Source organism: Dryobates pubescens, chromosome 2 (assembly GCF_014839835.1).
Source record: "Dryobates pubescens isolate bDryPub1 chromosome 2, bDryPub1.pri, whole genome shotgun sequence".
In the NCBI taxonomy this organism is placed as follows: domain Eukaryota; kingdom Metazoa; phylum Chordata; class Aves; order Piciformes; family Picidae; genus Dryobates; species Dryobates pubescens.
This window is the reverse complement of record NC_071613.1, coordinates 17,023,340-17,040,404: the sequence shown is the minus strand read 5'-3', so window position 1 is coordinate 17,040,404 and position 17,065 is coordinate 17,023,340. Positions and strand designations below refer to the sequence as shown.

The following is a 17,065-nucleotide window of genomic DNA, read 5'->3' as shown; positions in this document are numbered from 1 at the left end:
TTCTCCCCAGAATGACTCGCTCACCAGCAGATGAACTTTGTGGCCTGGGTATGATCTGCCCTTACTCTTGATGCCCTATTTACAAAGACACATATACACTTCAGAGTATTAAATGGTGCCCTTTGCTAACACAAAGGAACAAGAAGAAATAAGCTTGTCTCCTTTCTTCCTTCCTCCTCTGCTCAAAAAAATGGCAACTGTGAAAATAAAGTAGAAAGTAAACCAAACAGAAAGCAGAATATCTAGTAGGGTGTGAAGGGTTTCCCTGCAGGAAGCAGCTGCTTGAGGCTTCCCAGTTTTTGCACATTTAACAGGAAAGTGGTTCTTTCACTCCAAAATTAATTTCAGAGGGGAGTGAGATTTGAAATAGCTGACAGAAGCTTCATTAATAAGTCTTTATGTTCTCCTAGCTCTTTGCGTTTCCAAGGCCTACATCAGTAGCAGCAAAGCAGAGATTACTTGAAGGAGCTGTTAATAATATGCATTTTCTTACTCACATATCCTGTTTCAGTGCTGGTTAGGTTCATTCAACTGAAGCTCTGAATCTGTAGCTGAAAAAGAAAAATTAAAGATGTGGTTACTGTTGAACCTCCAGCACCATTGGCCCAAGAGCACCAAGTAGTTCAGCAGGCTTTGTTAAGTAAAAGAGCAGTGAAGACAGAGATCTCTAGTCAGTGGATCATCTTCTACCCAGGCAGGATCACAGAATGATTGTGGTGGGTTGAAATTACCCCCAGAACAAAATTGCCAGACCAGCTCAGATCAAAGCAAGTGAAGCTATATTTACAAGCAAACCTACAATCTAGAAATATGGAATGCAATGAATATGTACAAAATACACAGTATTCACAGGTATTTACCATTTATAAACAGCACAGGACCCCCCTGGACAAAACCAGGGGTTACCAACAGCTTCCCCCTCTCAACTCCCTTCTTCCCCTCATACAAGGGAAAAGAGAGATCGAAGAGCAAGGAGTAGCTGTTAGTACTTAGCCACCACAAGAATGCAGCCAAGGTCAGCAACAGCCAAGCAAAAGCCACCAGCTAGCATCTGCTAGAGCGAAGAAGCCAAATAGAGGAAAAAGTTAGCTTATGCAACTAACTTCATGTTAGTTATCAGACCAGAGGGATTATTTGCACCTTATCATTGTTTTTCTTTTGCATCCAACAGTTAGTTATTGACATTCTACTACTTTTACTCAAGATCTGTGGGAAATTTCCTAGGCACAGCCTAAAACTGCCACTGTGGCTGAAGCTGAAGGGCAATCTCTGGAAATCATTTTGTCCACCCCTCTGCTCAAAGCTGAGCCACAGTGGGGTATTTGTACATGCCTGAGCATTGTCTTCTGCAGGCTCAACAGTCCCAGTGCTCCCAGCCTCAACCTTTATGTCAGATCTAACAATGCATCTAGAAGCTATTCCTTTTTGTGTGGCTGTAGGGTGAGAAATCTTTCTTCTACTGATAGAATTCATACCTGATTTAGCCAGTGGGACGTATATGGAGACAGAGTTCAGTGCTTCTGGAAGATGAGGGCCTGTCCCATCCATCTGTCCTGGAGTGTTGCTGTTCCACTGTTTTGACCTCAAGCTGCAATTCCTGAGCCTTTATCAGTCTTGCAGGAGACTCCTTTGTGTTGCATCTTTGCATCCCCACTTTCATAATAAATGGACATCATGAAGCTTTATTTGGTGGGGTGTCAGGGACTTCAGAATGCCTTTCCCTTGGTTACAGATTTGCTAGAGTGCTCTGTTAAAATGCTGGCAGGTCTTGTTCCAGAAGTAACTGCATTATGCTGGTGTATCTGTATGTTCAGAGGAAGGAAACTGAATTTTTGGTTAGTCCGAGTTCAGTAATATTGAATTTGGTTTGTTTGTCCACTCGATTGTGTGTGGTTGGACAGAAGTTCCCTCAAGGGAGGAATCTCTGTGTGTGTTTTTAAGCCAGTTTCATTGTTTTCTGTATATTCATTGTGGTCTGAGAACTTAAATGTCTGACTAAGAAAAGTTATAAGGCAAGTTCTTGAATTTATATGGTTTGCATTAGCAGGCATGAAATATAAGGCATAGATTCCCCATTTCTGTTGTTGGAATAGAGCAATGATTTACATGGGACATTATCTGCTTGGGAATGAACTTTCTGCATCCACCCAGTGCCTCAAGATACAAACTTGTGCCTGTGAAAGTAGAAGGGTAGAGAAGGTACCTACATCATTTTTCTTCATGAAGCAGAAATTGCAAAGCATATAAACAAGAGGATGGGAATGCTGGAGTTGCTTGTTCTTGGCATGCACTGAAAGGGATACGCTCACATTTGCAAAGCACAAACACAAATCTGGAAGGATGAAACAGAAAATGACCAACTGCAACCGAAGCATTTGCTGCCTTCTTGCTCCGAATGTGCAATTGGCCTTGGTCTTTTAATTATAATCCACAGAGATGGCTCTGTTCCCTATCCACCCTTGGGCTTGCAGGAGCACTGAGTGCTTGGGTCTTGGGCTGCTAATGCTATAATTGAAACAGCTGCTCTGCTCTCTAAGTACTTTATTCATTCACCTTCAAAAATGTTGATGGATCTGTGGTGTGTTTGGGGCCTTTTCTGTAGATGTGAACCTCAAACACAGCCACTTGCTAGACAGAAGTAATGAAGAGAATTTGTTAAGGCTTTTAGTATATTGTCTCAGTTTTAAAAAGGAGAAGAAAAAGGGAGGGAGTAAGAGGAAGGCTGCTCTTAGGCCATAATGCTCTTTGGACTAAATTCACTTTAGTGATGACCAGACATCCTAATCCTGTATTATTCTCAATGTCTTAAACTATAAGTGAATGTAAAATATTTCTAGGGCAAAAGGTCACTATTTTTAGCTTCTGCACTGATTTGTACATTAGCACATAGAGAGCACAGGCTCTTGGAATTGTGCTGCAAATGAGCAGTGTTGGGAGTGGTCCAGCCCCAGGCCAGTGGTTTCTCTGTAAGGTCTCCATTTCTCTCTTGCCTTGGGACTGCAGTGGAAGGGATAAATTGCTGTTGCAGTCCTTATTAAAGCCTGAAAACTTCAGGCAGTTGGCAGAAGCTCCAGTGTACCTGTAGCATTTCTCAATATACCTTCCTTTGCCTGTTCTTGTTCCTTATGCTTTGCTATTAGCCGGGATGTGGCTGGCAGTGGGTACAGTGGGTCTCTCTGGTAGGGCTGTGGTGGAGGTGGAGTTACTGACTAAAACACTGAGAGAACTTTAGCATAATGGCATCTTCCTTCCAGCCCATTGCTCTGCTCAGCACATCCTACAGACTCAGGCAGCTTTAACCTACTTGTGACTGGAGCATATCCTGAGGCAGTGTACCCATGCAAAAAAGGGTTGTGCAGGAGGATCTGAAGTCTTAATTACCCAGGAGCTGCTTCACCCAAGAACAAGCTGAAACCGCATAAAACCTTTGAGCAAGGCAGAGGCAAGGGCCACTGTGGTCCATAGGTTGGGTTTTATTCAACAGTATTGATTGGTCTTGGCAGATACGGAGCCTGAGAGCTTTGTGGTTATGTTTGTTAGGGAAAATTAGAGGTCATTGTGAGACTTTGAGAGTCAATAAATCTAAATTTTGATGAAAAGGCAAAATCCTACTCTGAAGCAGGCACTCAGGCAGCCCATATGGGAAGGCAGGTGAGGGAGGAAGGAGCAAGCTGGAAATGTTACTGCTTCTTTCCCAGCAGCCTGCAGCACTCACATCACAGTTGTATTCTGTTCAGGAAGAGGAGGAACAGGGAGGAAATGGCCCTATAAACCAGTACATTGACAATTCCTCTTGACATGGCATAAGCCAGATGATTCATGTCAGGAAATACAGCCTGTATGGTGCTACCCTGTTTGTGCTGCCTGTAGATGAGCTGCCAATATGTACCCTGCACAGATGCTCTGCATACCTGCAGCCTGTGCTGTCTGAAGTGCTCAGAGGTTGTTGCAGGTTTGTTTAGCCATCCTTGTTGAGAGTTTGATTTATCTATTCAAAAGAGGGTTTCAGTTAGCCCGTTGGAGTGGTGTCTGGATTCAGTTGGCCTTTTTTCACTGAGCTGGGTAATTTAAGTACTCAAGACACCACGTATAGCTTTTTATACCTAACATTCACAGAAATGTCAGTGTTCCAGAGGTCACACTGGAATGTTATAGCAAGGACATTTTACCCCATTTCTGCCTTGTGAGGGAATCATGGCGTGGTTTTCTTCCCAGTCTTTGCCTAATACAGTTGATTTTACAAGCAAGACTATCTCTTTAAGGCCCAGATCATGTTTCTGAGCTTTCCAGGATGCTGCAGTACATGTCTCTTCCCCAGAAAGGCAAAAGCTATTACAGCAAATGTTATGAAATTGCATTTATTGATGTCATTTAAAAGGACTATTTGAATTTGGAAAAGAAGAAAAAAACAGCAGTTTCCTGTGATACTGAGACCAATAGCATTGTCAAGACTGTTGTATTTTGGGAATTGCAGGAGAAGGCCTAGGTATTTTCTTTATCAGGAGACACTGAAGACAGTCATCATGTTTTCATGCTGTTTTAAAATCACTGCTCAAAACCACCTTCAATGTCATCAGCGATATTAACCCAAGGAAATGAGCTGCTTGCTTTAGGTACCTTTTAATTTGACTCTGTGGAGCCAGTCAGGTACACTGGAACATCTTGTGGAATCTGTTTTCCATGCATACTCCTTGTCAAGACATTTCTTATTTGTGCTTAAAGGGAGTGTGTTTGCCAAAGAATGGAATGAACAGGGAAATGCATGCCAAGGTGAATCAAACATCTCTGTGCTCCAAGTTCTGGGGAGCTGAGATCCCAGACAGTGGCCTAAATTTGTATTTCCAGGAAGTGGCAGATGTGGTCAGGTACTCTTGGCTTCCCTTCTGGATATTCAGCGTGGTCTGCTATGATTCTCTTCCTCAGAATTATCCAGTACTAAGTATGGAAAATTAGATCAGTGGGACAGAAAGAGGCTCAACATGTAGCAGAAGTTAGACTTGACCATAGACAGCATTTCTTCTCATTGGACCTACGCAGCAGATGTTATCCTCATGCACATTCTAGGTGTGGTAGGATTGCAAGGACATTGTGATCAACTCTGACAGCATCGCTGTGACTGCTGCAAGGTTCTGAGCTGTGCAAACCTCACTTTCATGGCATTTCTCTCTCTCCAAAGTTGGCATTTCAGTTGTGAAGTGATTTCCAACATGCCATTTGCTTTGACAAGTAGATGCTGGCCTCCTGAGTTCCGTTTCTTCAAGCATACTGACCAGGGGATTGTTTCACTCTCCTTTTTTTTAGTCACTCTCTCTGGTTTTTTTTTATTTTTATTAATATCTTTCTCCATTCAAAGTCAAGTCAGGGTAACTATTATTATACCCACCAAGCGAGCAATAAAGGACACAACCTTTCTGCATTCCAGTCCTTATCTTTCCCTATTTAGATCCTTCCTAATGAGTCATTTCTTTCAAAAGTCTGTTTGAAGGAAGCAAATTGAATTGGAAGAGGAAGTTTTTCATCAGGAAAACTTTCACACTGCTTATATATAGAAATCTTCTTTATTGTAGAGTATTCTGGGAGACATTTCACTCTTATTTATTTTGCACCACGTTCTATTTTGATTTGCTTATCTCTTTTGCACTGCATGTGGCACTTTCTATGCCCGGCACAGTCACGGCACTACCTCTATGTTGCAACCCGACACTATGAATAGCTGAAGTTACAGGAAAGGTGGCACTTCCTGGGGATCATCTGCTAGCCTTTTCTGATTTTTGCATAGCTCTGAAATCCAGTCAGGTTGTTTTGTTGTCTTTTGTTTGGTTTGGGTTTGCTTTGCTGTTTAATTCTAACCATACAGCTTTTTATGGGGCTTTTATGATGAATGGGTTTTAGGATCCTTTTATAGGAGGTTAGGGACTGTCTTGTAGTGGGTGGGAATGCTTGGAGTAAATGTTCTCTAAATCCTTCTAAATCCAAACAGTCCTTCATCTAGTCCTTAATCTTTCTTTGGATGTATTAATACCTTATTGTGAAGTCTAGGTTATTAAAGCTGCTAGATAGTTGCAACATACCCTAAAGGATGCAGAGTTAAGCACAGCCATTCTCTTAAGTAAAATCTTCCCTCTCATCCATTTATTCTGCCTTTGAAACTAAAATCTTCCATAGCTTTTACTCCACCACATAGATGGTGAGCAGACACAATATTCATACTTCCCTTTAGCTGTGTCATGAAAAGGCATTGCTGAATGCTGAGGTAAAAATCCCAGCTTAACTGATCTCCCAGACACAGCTATTGAGGACTCAGTTATTTCAGCATATGTTGCCACTGCTTTTCTCTTTGAAAATACATCCTGTCTTTATGAAGCCTTGACTGTACCTAATTGTAATTAAGATTAGATTAGTTTCTTATTTTCAATATTTAAATAAAAACCTGACAATTACTTGTTGGCACACCTAAGCAGTGCTGCATATTGGGTTGAAAGGCTGGAATTTCCTTCTGATCCTCAAAGACAATTAAGTTACTCCCTGAAGCATGAAATTTAATTACCCTCATCAGAAGCAGCATGTTGCAGTGGGTTAGGACATAGGAATAAGAATCAGAAATTTTTATCTCTGATCCTAGTTCTGCCATCCAGTTATTGACTAAATGAGTCATATAACCTTCCTGTGCCTTTTCTTCACCCCTTGAAAAAGCAAGGTGTTTGATGTCTTTGCTAAGGGGCTCTGAGGTCTGTATCAGCATCTGAAGCTGTAATGGTTTGAATGCTAAGTGTTCCTGGGATTGCCTTGGCTTACATGCTGCCAGCAGTTCTTGCAACTTGGTTTCATACAGTGAAATCTTTTTTTGGCAGTGTTAGTTTCATTAAAGGAAGTATAATCAAGTTCATATGTTAATAGGAGGAGGACTCCAAGAGGAGATGGCACTGCTGAGACTGTGCATCAGAAAAGCCTCCTGAGATGGTGTTCCTTTCAGGTCAGTTTTGATGCTACATCTCAGGTACAGTTGCTAATTGTAGCATCCCAGGAGCACCTCCAACTTCTCATGAGGTGGAAGAAACTCCACCTTGTGTAGTTTCACTGAGGAACAGAAAGGAAGGCTCAGTGCCAGATCAACATATTCCTCTAGGCAAATTGTTTTGCTTTACTGTACTTGCAACTGCAGTAGTCTTTTGCTGGCATGATTAGTCATGTCATGCCAGTGGGGAGCTCCAACTGTTTATTGGATGTGATGAAGTGGCTAATTAAAATAATTCATTCTGTCATTTAGAAAACAACAACACTTTCTCATGTCTCAGCCCCACTTGGCCAGCAGAGCTGTTGAGGAGACATGTTTCTTAACATGCTTGTGTAGCATTAAGTTTACATTCCAGAATGGTTAGTAACAAAAAATCATCTGATAATGTCTGGGTTACTCTTTCCATAGGCATTTTAAAAAGGAAACGTGAGCAAATAGTGACCCTGCCATGTAGTGGCTTACAGATGAGTCTGATGGAAAGCCTTTTGCCCTCCAACATACAGCATCATTTCACTGTATGTCTTTGAAAGCCTCTGTAGTTCCTGTGCTCTTCCAGGGCCTCTGTTTGTATTGAGTTCCATTCAGAGATTCTCATTTGTAACCACAAGGATTAGATTCAATTCAAATGCTGAGGTTCTTCACCTACTTCTCCGATTCATTTCTTTGTAGCACTCAAGCTCATATCTTCAGATTTTGCAGAGCAGGGGATTTACTTTAAACAGGTTAGTAAAGCAAAATCTTTGTGACAGTGGTGTTGGTTGTTTTTTTTTTCCTAAGAGACACTCAGAAAAGGATTAGATGGATGGATGGATGGATTGGATGGATGTTTTTAACTCTGGGATTTAACAGGAAAATACATTTTCTGTAGGCTTTCTCTTCTGCCATTTTAACAAATGTCCCTGTGTAGAGTAGTTGTGGTGTAGTCTTGCAGCATGTTCTAAATAGAGGAAATTCCATTACCAATGGAGTTCTAGTGGCTTATTGCAAACTTTCATCATTTTGCAAGAAGAGGTTTCATTTTAAAATGTCCTTTATAGGCTACTTGTGTTTCCCTGAAACCTACAGCACTTTGTGCCACATTGTGGTGTCTCCCCAGTTATGCAATTCTCAGGAGAACAGCTGCACACAGAGCCCAGCACTGCAATCCTGACAGGAGGGTGGAGTTAGCTTCCTTCCCACCACATGTGAGGTGGTATCATTGCAGTCTGGAGTCAAAATCTTGTTGGTATCCTGTTCTAGGCAAGGTAATTGCACGCTGTGTCTGACTCATTGGTCAAACCTAGCAAAATTACAGATCATTATCTTGGGCTGGGGTGATGGTATTAGTTTTCTTTTCAAAGCATTGAAAAATAATAAAAGGAACTAAAATCCTTACAATTATTTAGTCTTTTTTTCATGGTAAAACTTCTGTGAAAAACCACCTTCTGAAGGCATTTTGAGGGAAGTGCAGGGAAGCATTCTTGGAAACATCAGAGGGATGTTAAAGGTCTGATCTAATGACACTAATAAAGATCTTGACTGTATTTAACCTGTCACTAGCAGTTACATCTTGCTTATGCAAAAGGCCACAGAAACAGGCAGAAAGACAAGTGGCATTAAATCAATGGAGGAAAATGTAAACCATTTTCTTTCTCTTATGATGCATTGCCCATCAAGAATTACCTCTCTCGATGTTAAATAAACTCTGGCATTGATATACAGTAACTTTATTTGCTGCTATTTTAGAATGTGGTTCCTTTTCCAGACTATCTCATCTCAAATTCAGGCCCTGGTGTCTTTTAAGGCATTTTAAGATCAGTAACCTGAAATTAATTTAAAGTTTATAATTGAAAGTCATTACAAGACAGCACACTGTATTGTTTGAATTAATGAGAAAAGAGTTTACAGAGCCTCCTATGGGTCACTTTATCTTTTTGATCCCTTCCTTGTCTGAGAACTGTGTTGGTATCTTTTTGAAAACTTCTCTTTTTTTTTTTTTTTTTTCCTCTTAATAATTAATTTTCTATTTGTTGCAGCCTGAAAAGGCCTAATCTAGCTCTTCGTTTGTGCAGTGCCCATCAATTGCTGTAGCAAGTGAAAATCTGGAGTAGTATGGTGACAAGATTCAAACCTGTTCTAAACTCCTGTATAATTACACAAGGGCATGCAGGATGGTGGAAGTTATGTTCTTTCATCGACTCACCTAGTAAAGAGGGCAAAACCTCTTTTGGACTCCTACTGCTAGTTCTTAATTCTGCCTTTAAAATTTCAGTCTGAAAAATCAGCTTCTAATTGTTTTTTTCACTACCTGTATTATGCCACAGGTGCGTTTTTAGGTGTAATACTCTGATGCAGCCACTATTATTTCTACTTAATTTTGTAAACTCAAAACTAAGGCCTTGCAGAGTTGCATTGTGTCTTCCTTCCAGGAATGCCTTCATAGGTGTTGGTAACAGTAAGAGTATTTCAGATGAAAGAGAGCCTAGACCTGGAGAAGTAAAATCCCACTGTAGCTCAGCTTAGATATGAGGAGTCTGTGAAAGTCCATAATTATCTTCAGTGGTGAGTTGTGATGAGAGTGCAAAACAAGCTTGACTTCAGAGAGCTTTTGGCTTAAAGAGAGGGGACAAGTCGTGGTCTTCAGTCAACCTCCTGTTAATAGCTGCTGTGAGCACCTAAGCTAATTGTTTCCTTATTCTTCTCATAGGTTGAAGACTTTTGCTGTCAAAGTAGCTTCTAAATGTGAGAAAGCAGTGACTTTCTCAGAGCCAGGCTGGGATGGTGTACTGAATGAAACTTAACTTGTGCCTAGGGACCAGTGCAAACTGGCAAAGCACTGTACTGGAAACATAAATGGCAGTGCAGGTGTCAGGCTGGCTGGCAGGGTGGAAATTAATTCTACCTTCTGTATAGAGAGAGATGTGTGGGGAGCAGTCACAAAGATGTTGCTGTGTGTGGGATGTCAAGGCCAAAGTCCCAAAGGTTGCTGGAATGAAGCCTTTTGAAACCCTTCGTTAGCAGCACAGAAGAACACCCAATGAGTCTCTGTGTATTGGATTCAAAAGCATTTTACCATGGAGGTAGACAAATGCAGGATGCAAGTGTTGTGGCTGAGATTTCACTTGAGAGTTCTAGCACACCTTTTCAATTCACTGCCTCTAACAGAGCATCCTGACTTGTACTTGCAATTAGTCAGTGCAGGCACTGCCCAGAGGAGCATTCAAACTGGCACCTAAAGCACTACTGTATTGATTACAGCTAATCAGGAATATATTCCTCCTGAAGCTGTGCATTGCCTGAACAGCCTGAACAGGGTGTCTAAACTGTATCTCACAGAACTTATTGCTATGAAATCTGGATTATGGCTTGTGATGGGTCGAAATTTCCACCAGCATTAACTTTCAGGCAGACCAGCTTGGTTAGAAGCAAATGAAGCTGTATTTACAAGCAAAAACTGCACTCTGCAATGGAATGCAATGAATATGTACAAAATATACAGGATTCGCAATATTATACAGGTATTTACAGTTAGCAAGCAATAGGGGAACCCCCCCAGGTCAAAAAGACTCCAGTGCCCTCCCCCCATCCCTCCTACACCCCACCCCTTGTACCAAGAGAGAGAAGAGTTGAGAGAAAGCAGTGTTAGTCTTATCTCAAGGCCAGCCAGAAGCAGCACATTCTCTTCTCCCCAGTGAAGCAAAACAGCCAAGATCAGAAGAGAAACAGAATGAAAAGTGAAGAATTGCTATGGTACGGCTCCTTTTACCCCAGACATTTATCCAATGAATTTGTTTAGAACACCTTTTTGTTTTCCTTTTTACACCCAATAGTGATTTATTTAGTGATTTATTGGCTCAAAATCTGCAGCTACATTTCAAAGGCATAGCCTAAAACTACCACATTGTGGTACCATTGTGAAGCTGGGAAACTGCATGTGAAATGGAAGCAGAAGAGCAAAATGTGGTACCTGGGAAACTCAGTCATAGAATGGCTTGACTTGGAAGGGGCTTTAAAGATGATCCAGTTCCAACCCCCCTGCCATGGGCAGGGACACCTCACACTATAGCAGGTTGCTCAAAGCCTCACCCAGCCTGCTCTTAAACACTTCCGGGGATGAGATGTCCACAGCTTCCCTGGGCAACCTGTTCCAGTGTCTCACCACCCTCAGGGTAAAGAATTGCATAAGGGAATAAAGAAAGATGTTAATTTAGGCTTTTCTTAATTGCTTCAGGCAGCATCTAGAGAAATCATCATGGGTATTCTGGCCAGTGTTGTGGTGAAATGGGCTGTGGGGAAGTGGTGGCTGTGTGCACAGGAACTGATGCCTTCATTCTCGCAGTCATTGTCTTACCAGTCTGATTCATCACTCTGTGGAGTGCTTATAGGGTAACATGAGCAATCTGTTATCTGCTGTAATTTGATTCTGGGACCTAAAATCCCCAAACTGCAGAATGGTTGTGATTGGAAGGAAGCTACTGGCCTGGGGATGAGTGGTTGGAAACCTGTGACTCCAAGAGGGACCTGGGGCTATTGGTTGACAGTTGACTAAATATTAGTCAGCAGCGTTCTCAGGTTCCCAAGACAGCCTATGGCATCCTGGCTTGTATTTGGAACACTGAGGTAATTGTCTCCTTGTACTCCACACTGGTGAGGCCACACCTTAAGTGCAGTGTTCAGTTCTGAGCCTCTCACTCAGAGGATGATGAGGTGCTGGAGCATGTCCAGAGAAGGGCAGTGAGGCTCATGAAGGGCCTGGAGTGCATGGCCTATGAGGAGCATCTAGGGGAGGTGAGGTTGTTCAGTATGGAGAAGAGGAGACTGAGGGGAGATCTCATTGCTCTCTACAGCTCCCTGAAGGGAGGTTGGAGCAAGGAGGGGGCAGCCTCTTCTGCTGGGTGGCAAGAGACAGGACCAGAGGAAATGTTTTGTAGCTGCACCAGGAGAAGTTTGGGCTGGATGCTAGGAAATATTTCTTCATTGAAAGGGTTCTCAAACACTGGAATGGTCTGCCCAGGGCAGTGGGGGAGTTACTATTCGTGGAAGTGTTTAAGCAGTGTGTGGACATGGTATTAAGGGCCATGGTTTAGTGTTGACCCTTCAGTGCTGGGTCAAGGGTCGGACTGGATGATCTGTGAGGTCTCTTCCAAGTGGATGTATTCTGTGGTTTTGTGAATGTCTGAGATTGACTAGTTCAAATTCCCTGCTTGATGCAGAGTTAGCTAGAATTGGTTATGCAGAGCCATATCAAGTCAGGTCTTGAGTATCTCCATATGCTTTCTGGGCATCTTGTTCCAGTGTTCAGTCACCCTTGTAAGCAAGTTTTCTTTTGTTTTTAAGTGGATTCTTTTGCCTTTCAATCCAAGCAAATGTGCATTGTGCTTGCCTGTAGTCCTTTCATTGGATGCCACTGTCTGATTCTGCCTTCTTACCATCCTCCCATGACATGAACATTGATAAGAACCTTCCTGACCCTTCTCTTCTCCAAGCTAAGCAATCCATATTTTCTCATCCTCTTCTTGTATGTTGGATACTGTAGCCCCTTAATGATCTCTGTGGCTGTTGGCTGGACTCACTTCAGTAAGGCTGTGTTTTTCTTGTACTGGAAAGTCCAGTGATGGACCCAGAGCTCCAGATGTGTCTTCAAAGAGAGGGGAAGAATCAACCCTTCAATGTTCCATTTCCAGTGAAGCCCAGGAAGCTATTTGCTTTCCTTGTCACTGAGGACATATTGCTAGCTTATATTCAACATTTTCTCCACCAGGACCTTCAAGTCATCTTCTGCAAAGCTGTGTTCCAGCCTGTGATGATGCATGGGGTTGTTCCTCCTGTTGCTGAATTTCATGAGGTTTCTGTTGACTCAAACTGCCATCCTGTCAAGTTGCCTCTCAGTGGCAGCCCATCCATCTTGTGTATCAACCACTCCTCTCAATTTGCCTGTAAACTAGCTGGTGATGCAGCCCTGTCACATTATCCAGGTTATTAATGAAGGCAGACAATATGATTTGCTCCACTCTTGGCTCAGAGGCATACCACTAGCGACTGGCTTCCAGCTGGACTTCCTACCACTGGTGATAACCCTCTAAGCCTGGCAGCTCAGCCAATTATCTGTCCACCTCACTGTCCACTTACAAAATCTGTACTTCCATCAGTTTGTCAGGGAGGATGAGAGACAGCATTGAAAACCTTACACAAGTCCAGATCACTGCCATCCACTGCTCCCCTCATACACCAAGCTGATCATCTCAGAATAGAAAGCCATTGGATTGCTTAAACCTGGTTTGCAGTATGAAGAGGTCCCACACATGGTATTTCCCCACCTATCTCAAAAGGTGACTGAAGTAGCTGTTCTCCCTTACTAAAATGCATTCTAAAATTAGATTAATAACATAAAGGCTACTAAAAGAAATTTAATAAATTTGCTTGCAATTAACATCTAAAGCATATTAGTTATCCTGATGTAGAGCTTGCTGCTGTCGGTACAGGAGCTGCAAAGGAGCCTGAGTCTGTTAAATACACAAAAATCTGAAGATAGAAGTCCCTTTTCTGACATGGAATGACAGCAGAAGCAACTCTCCTCTGAATTTGTTCAAGGAGAGCAGTGCAGGGGGAAATGACCTCGGGGTCTTAGCGGATGGAAGGTGCTCTTGTGGCCAAGGCGGCCAACGGCATCCTGGGGCGGATTAGAAGGGCTGTGGTTAGTAGGTCAAGAGAGGTTCTCCTCCCCCTCTACTCTGCCCTGGTGAGGCAGCATCTGGAATAGTGCCAGTTCTGCGCCCCTCAGATCAAGAAGGACCTCAGGGAACTGCTTGAAAGAGTCCAGCACAGAGCCACAAAAATGATTAAGGGAGAGGAACATCTTCCTTATGAGGAGAGACTGAGGGAGCTGAGGGCTCTTTAGCTTGGACAGGAGGAGCCTGAGAGGTGACCTCCTTCATGTTTATAAAGATGGTAAGGCTGAGTGCCCAGAGGATGGAGCCAGGCTCTGCTGGGTGATGCCAAATGACAGCACAAGGGGCAATGGGTGGAAGTTGAGGCATTGGAAGGTCCATGTGAACATGAGGAAGAATTTTTTCCCTGTGAGGGTGACAGAGCCCTGAAACAGGCTGTCCAGGGGGCGTGTGGAGTCTCCCTTTTTGGAGATACTCAAAACCTGCCTGGATGTGTTCCTGTGTGATCTGCTCTGGGTGATGCTGCTCTGGCAGGGGGGGGTTGGATTGGATGAGCTTTCAAGGTCCCTTCTGGGCCCTAACATTCTGTGATCTCTCTACTGATCCAGTATCTGTTTTTAGTGTCCTGGATAAATCCACCAGTTACTGTCATCTTTAGAGCATTTATTTTTCTGTCTCTGAAGAAAGAGGCTGAGACTTGGGATTTCTGTTCACATGAATCTTTGAATCTCAGTCAACCTGTTGTGGGATCCCATATGATGTGGGTATATTTTGTAATGGATCTGCACATGAGTGAAGCTGCCTCTTCCAGCCTTGCAGTGCAGTGATATAAACTACCTGCTTGGCAACAGCTCTGAGAGTTAATAAAGTTTCTGTGGTAAACTATGAGAGGCCTGAGAATTTCAAACTAAAGTTATTGCACCAGTAACTCAGAAAAGCAATTCCTAAAACTCCTGGCACATTTATCCAGAGGGTTAGCAGTAGCACAAAAATGGAAATCATTGTTGAGAGCCACTGTGTACTTGGAATTAAAATCCATCAGTCTTGTGAAGCTGAGGAGAACGATTTCCATGGCACAGAGATGCTGCTGTATTTCATAACCAAAATTAAATCTAGGGTGGTATTTCTACTTTATTTGCAGGGAAATTCTCATCCTGTAATCCCTGTAATATACCTAATTTGAGATGACATCAAAAGGAATAACACACACAGGAGCTGGGCATTTAAAATGCTCTCAGTGCTTTATTTAATTTAATTTCAGTAAAGGCAGATTTACCTCTTTAGGGGAGGAGATGGCAAAGGAGCCAGGATGCCAACATCCCCTTCTCCAGCAGGAACCTTGAGCACAGAGTTTGGAAGAGATGTGGAAAGGAGAATATCTCTAAACAAACAAAAGAAAAGTAGAAAAGGGTAGATTCAGATTGGATGTTAGGAGGAAATTCTTCACCATGAGGATGCTGAGACCCTGGCACAGGTTGCTGAGGGAGGTGGTAGAAGCCTCATCCCTGGAGGTTTTGAAACCTGCTGTAGTGTGAGGTGTCCCTGCCCATGGCAGGGGATTGGAACTGGATGATCCTTGAGATCCCTTCCAACCCTGACAATTCAATGTTCTATGAGTCTGTGTCCCTGTTGACTGCAGGGGGGTTGGACAAGATGAGTTTTGAGGGTCCCTTGCGACCTGATGAACTATGATTCTATGTACACACAGAAATTCCAGTGAGCTCCATTAGAAGCAAAGCATGTTACCTCAGCTAGTCATGCAGTGCTGGGAGTTGGAGCTGTTATGCCAGCCCCGGAGACTGGCTGCTTGCTTGTGTGACTAAGAGGCTGCTGGTGAGAGTGGTATTTAGAGGGTGTGTGCATGTGCTACAGATCACACAGCTTCTCTGCAAAGAAAGTTAGGCTTCTTCTAAACAGCAGGCAGACAGCTGTGAGACATCCAGGAGCACAGAAGTCTAACTTTGTGGCTGGGTTTTTCTCAGCTCCATGGAAATCCTGGTGCTCAGCAGCTTCCTTTTGCAGAATCCCTGAGAGGGAAAGGCCCTGACCATGGAGCACCATGAGGGGAGTGAGGGCTGGGGCAGGAGGCACCATTTGACCTGCCCCATGCAGAGCTGCTGCTTTGAGGGATTTGGTCCTTGTAAAGTCACCTTTCTTACCACTCTTCTCCTTTGTTCTTTCTTCTTGCTGTATGGTGAGACCAGATGGGTGTTGCTTCAAAGGAGAGTTGGACATCTAGAAAAACCATTTCGGATCTCAGTGGAGTACGTCGCTCATGGGAACAAGAGTGTAGCAGCTGTGGATTCCTTTGCCATGAAGAACTGCAGCACAGGTAATGCAGAGTGCTTTGTTGCTTCTGGTTTGTCATCTTTTCCTACCTATTTTGAGAGGAGCATGGTTCTGGCTGTTACAGAACCTTCACAGAATGAAAGCTTCTCATCAAATCAGTGGAACAAAAATAGAAATGGGAAGATTCAGATTGGATGTTAGGAAGAAGTTCTTCACCTTGAGGGTGGCGAGACACTGGAACAGGTTGCCTAGGGATGCCCCCTCCCGGAGGTGTTCAAGGCAAGGCTGGATGGTGCCATGAGCAACCTGGTCCAGTGGGATGTGTCCTGCCCATGGCAGGGTGGGTGGAACTAGGTGATCTTTGAGATCTCCTCCAACCTGAACCATTCTATGAATCGAGGAAAATTTCCTTTTGGGAGAACAGAAGCAATATAAATCCTGACTTGCCAAATGCCTATCCTGACAACTTCACTTCTGCAGCAGAAAACAGAACAGATAAGTGGTTCCTAGAAAGACACCTTGCTCCTTTGCTGTTCCTGGTAACAGATTTCATGGCTGGATTTTTGTTAGTGGATTTAGGGTGGGGAGGAAGTCTGGGGTTTCTTTGTTGTTGTTTTGAGGAGGTTTGGTTGGGTTGGGTTTTGTTGGGGGGTGGGGAGGTGGTGGTTGTTTAACAACTCTGGAAAACTTGATTCTATTAAAATCTGCCTTTCTAGGGCAGTGTTCCAAAGGAGATATTGCTGGCTTAACCCCTAATAGCTCGGTGTGGTATGTGGAATTTTGATAATGAGCAACATTAATGGAGGTTACTTTTTAACATACAAGCTCTGTTATCAAGTCAAGAATGTAACTGTAATGCTTTGTGCCAGAAACAGCTGCATTTTAGTTCTACCAGCTTTATGGAGCTTGTGAATCATGCTGAAATCATTAGGTGGCATGTCAGTGAAGAATAGTATTACATATAGCACTTACCACATTACTCTTTGTCCATGTTATTTATTTGGAGTGCTGGCCATCCTTTTCAACTTCTCCAGGACAGGGAAATCTGCTGGAGGATAGAAAATACTTTGGTTGTTTACCTTACTCTCCACAAAGACCACTTCTGTTCAAGGGG

General features: G+C 43.1%; 1 protein-coding gene across 1 annotated transcript in view; it reads left to right on the top strand.

The window, feature by feature from the left end:
* ALK (ALK receptor tyrosine kinase) overlaps positions 1-17,065 on the top strand; it is a 357,461-nt gene that overhangs the window by 214,686 nt on the left and 125,710 nt on the right. The window contains exon 5 of the mRNA XM_054171222.1: positions 15,867-15,994. Coding sequence (XP_054027197.1) covers positions 15,867-15,994 — 128 coding nt within the window. The remainder of the gene's footprint in view (positions 1-15,866; positions 15,995-17,065) is intronic.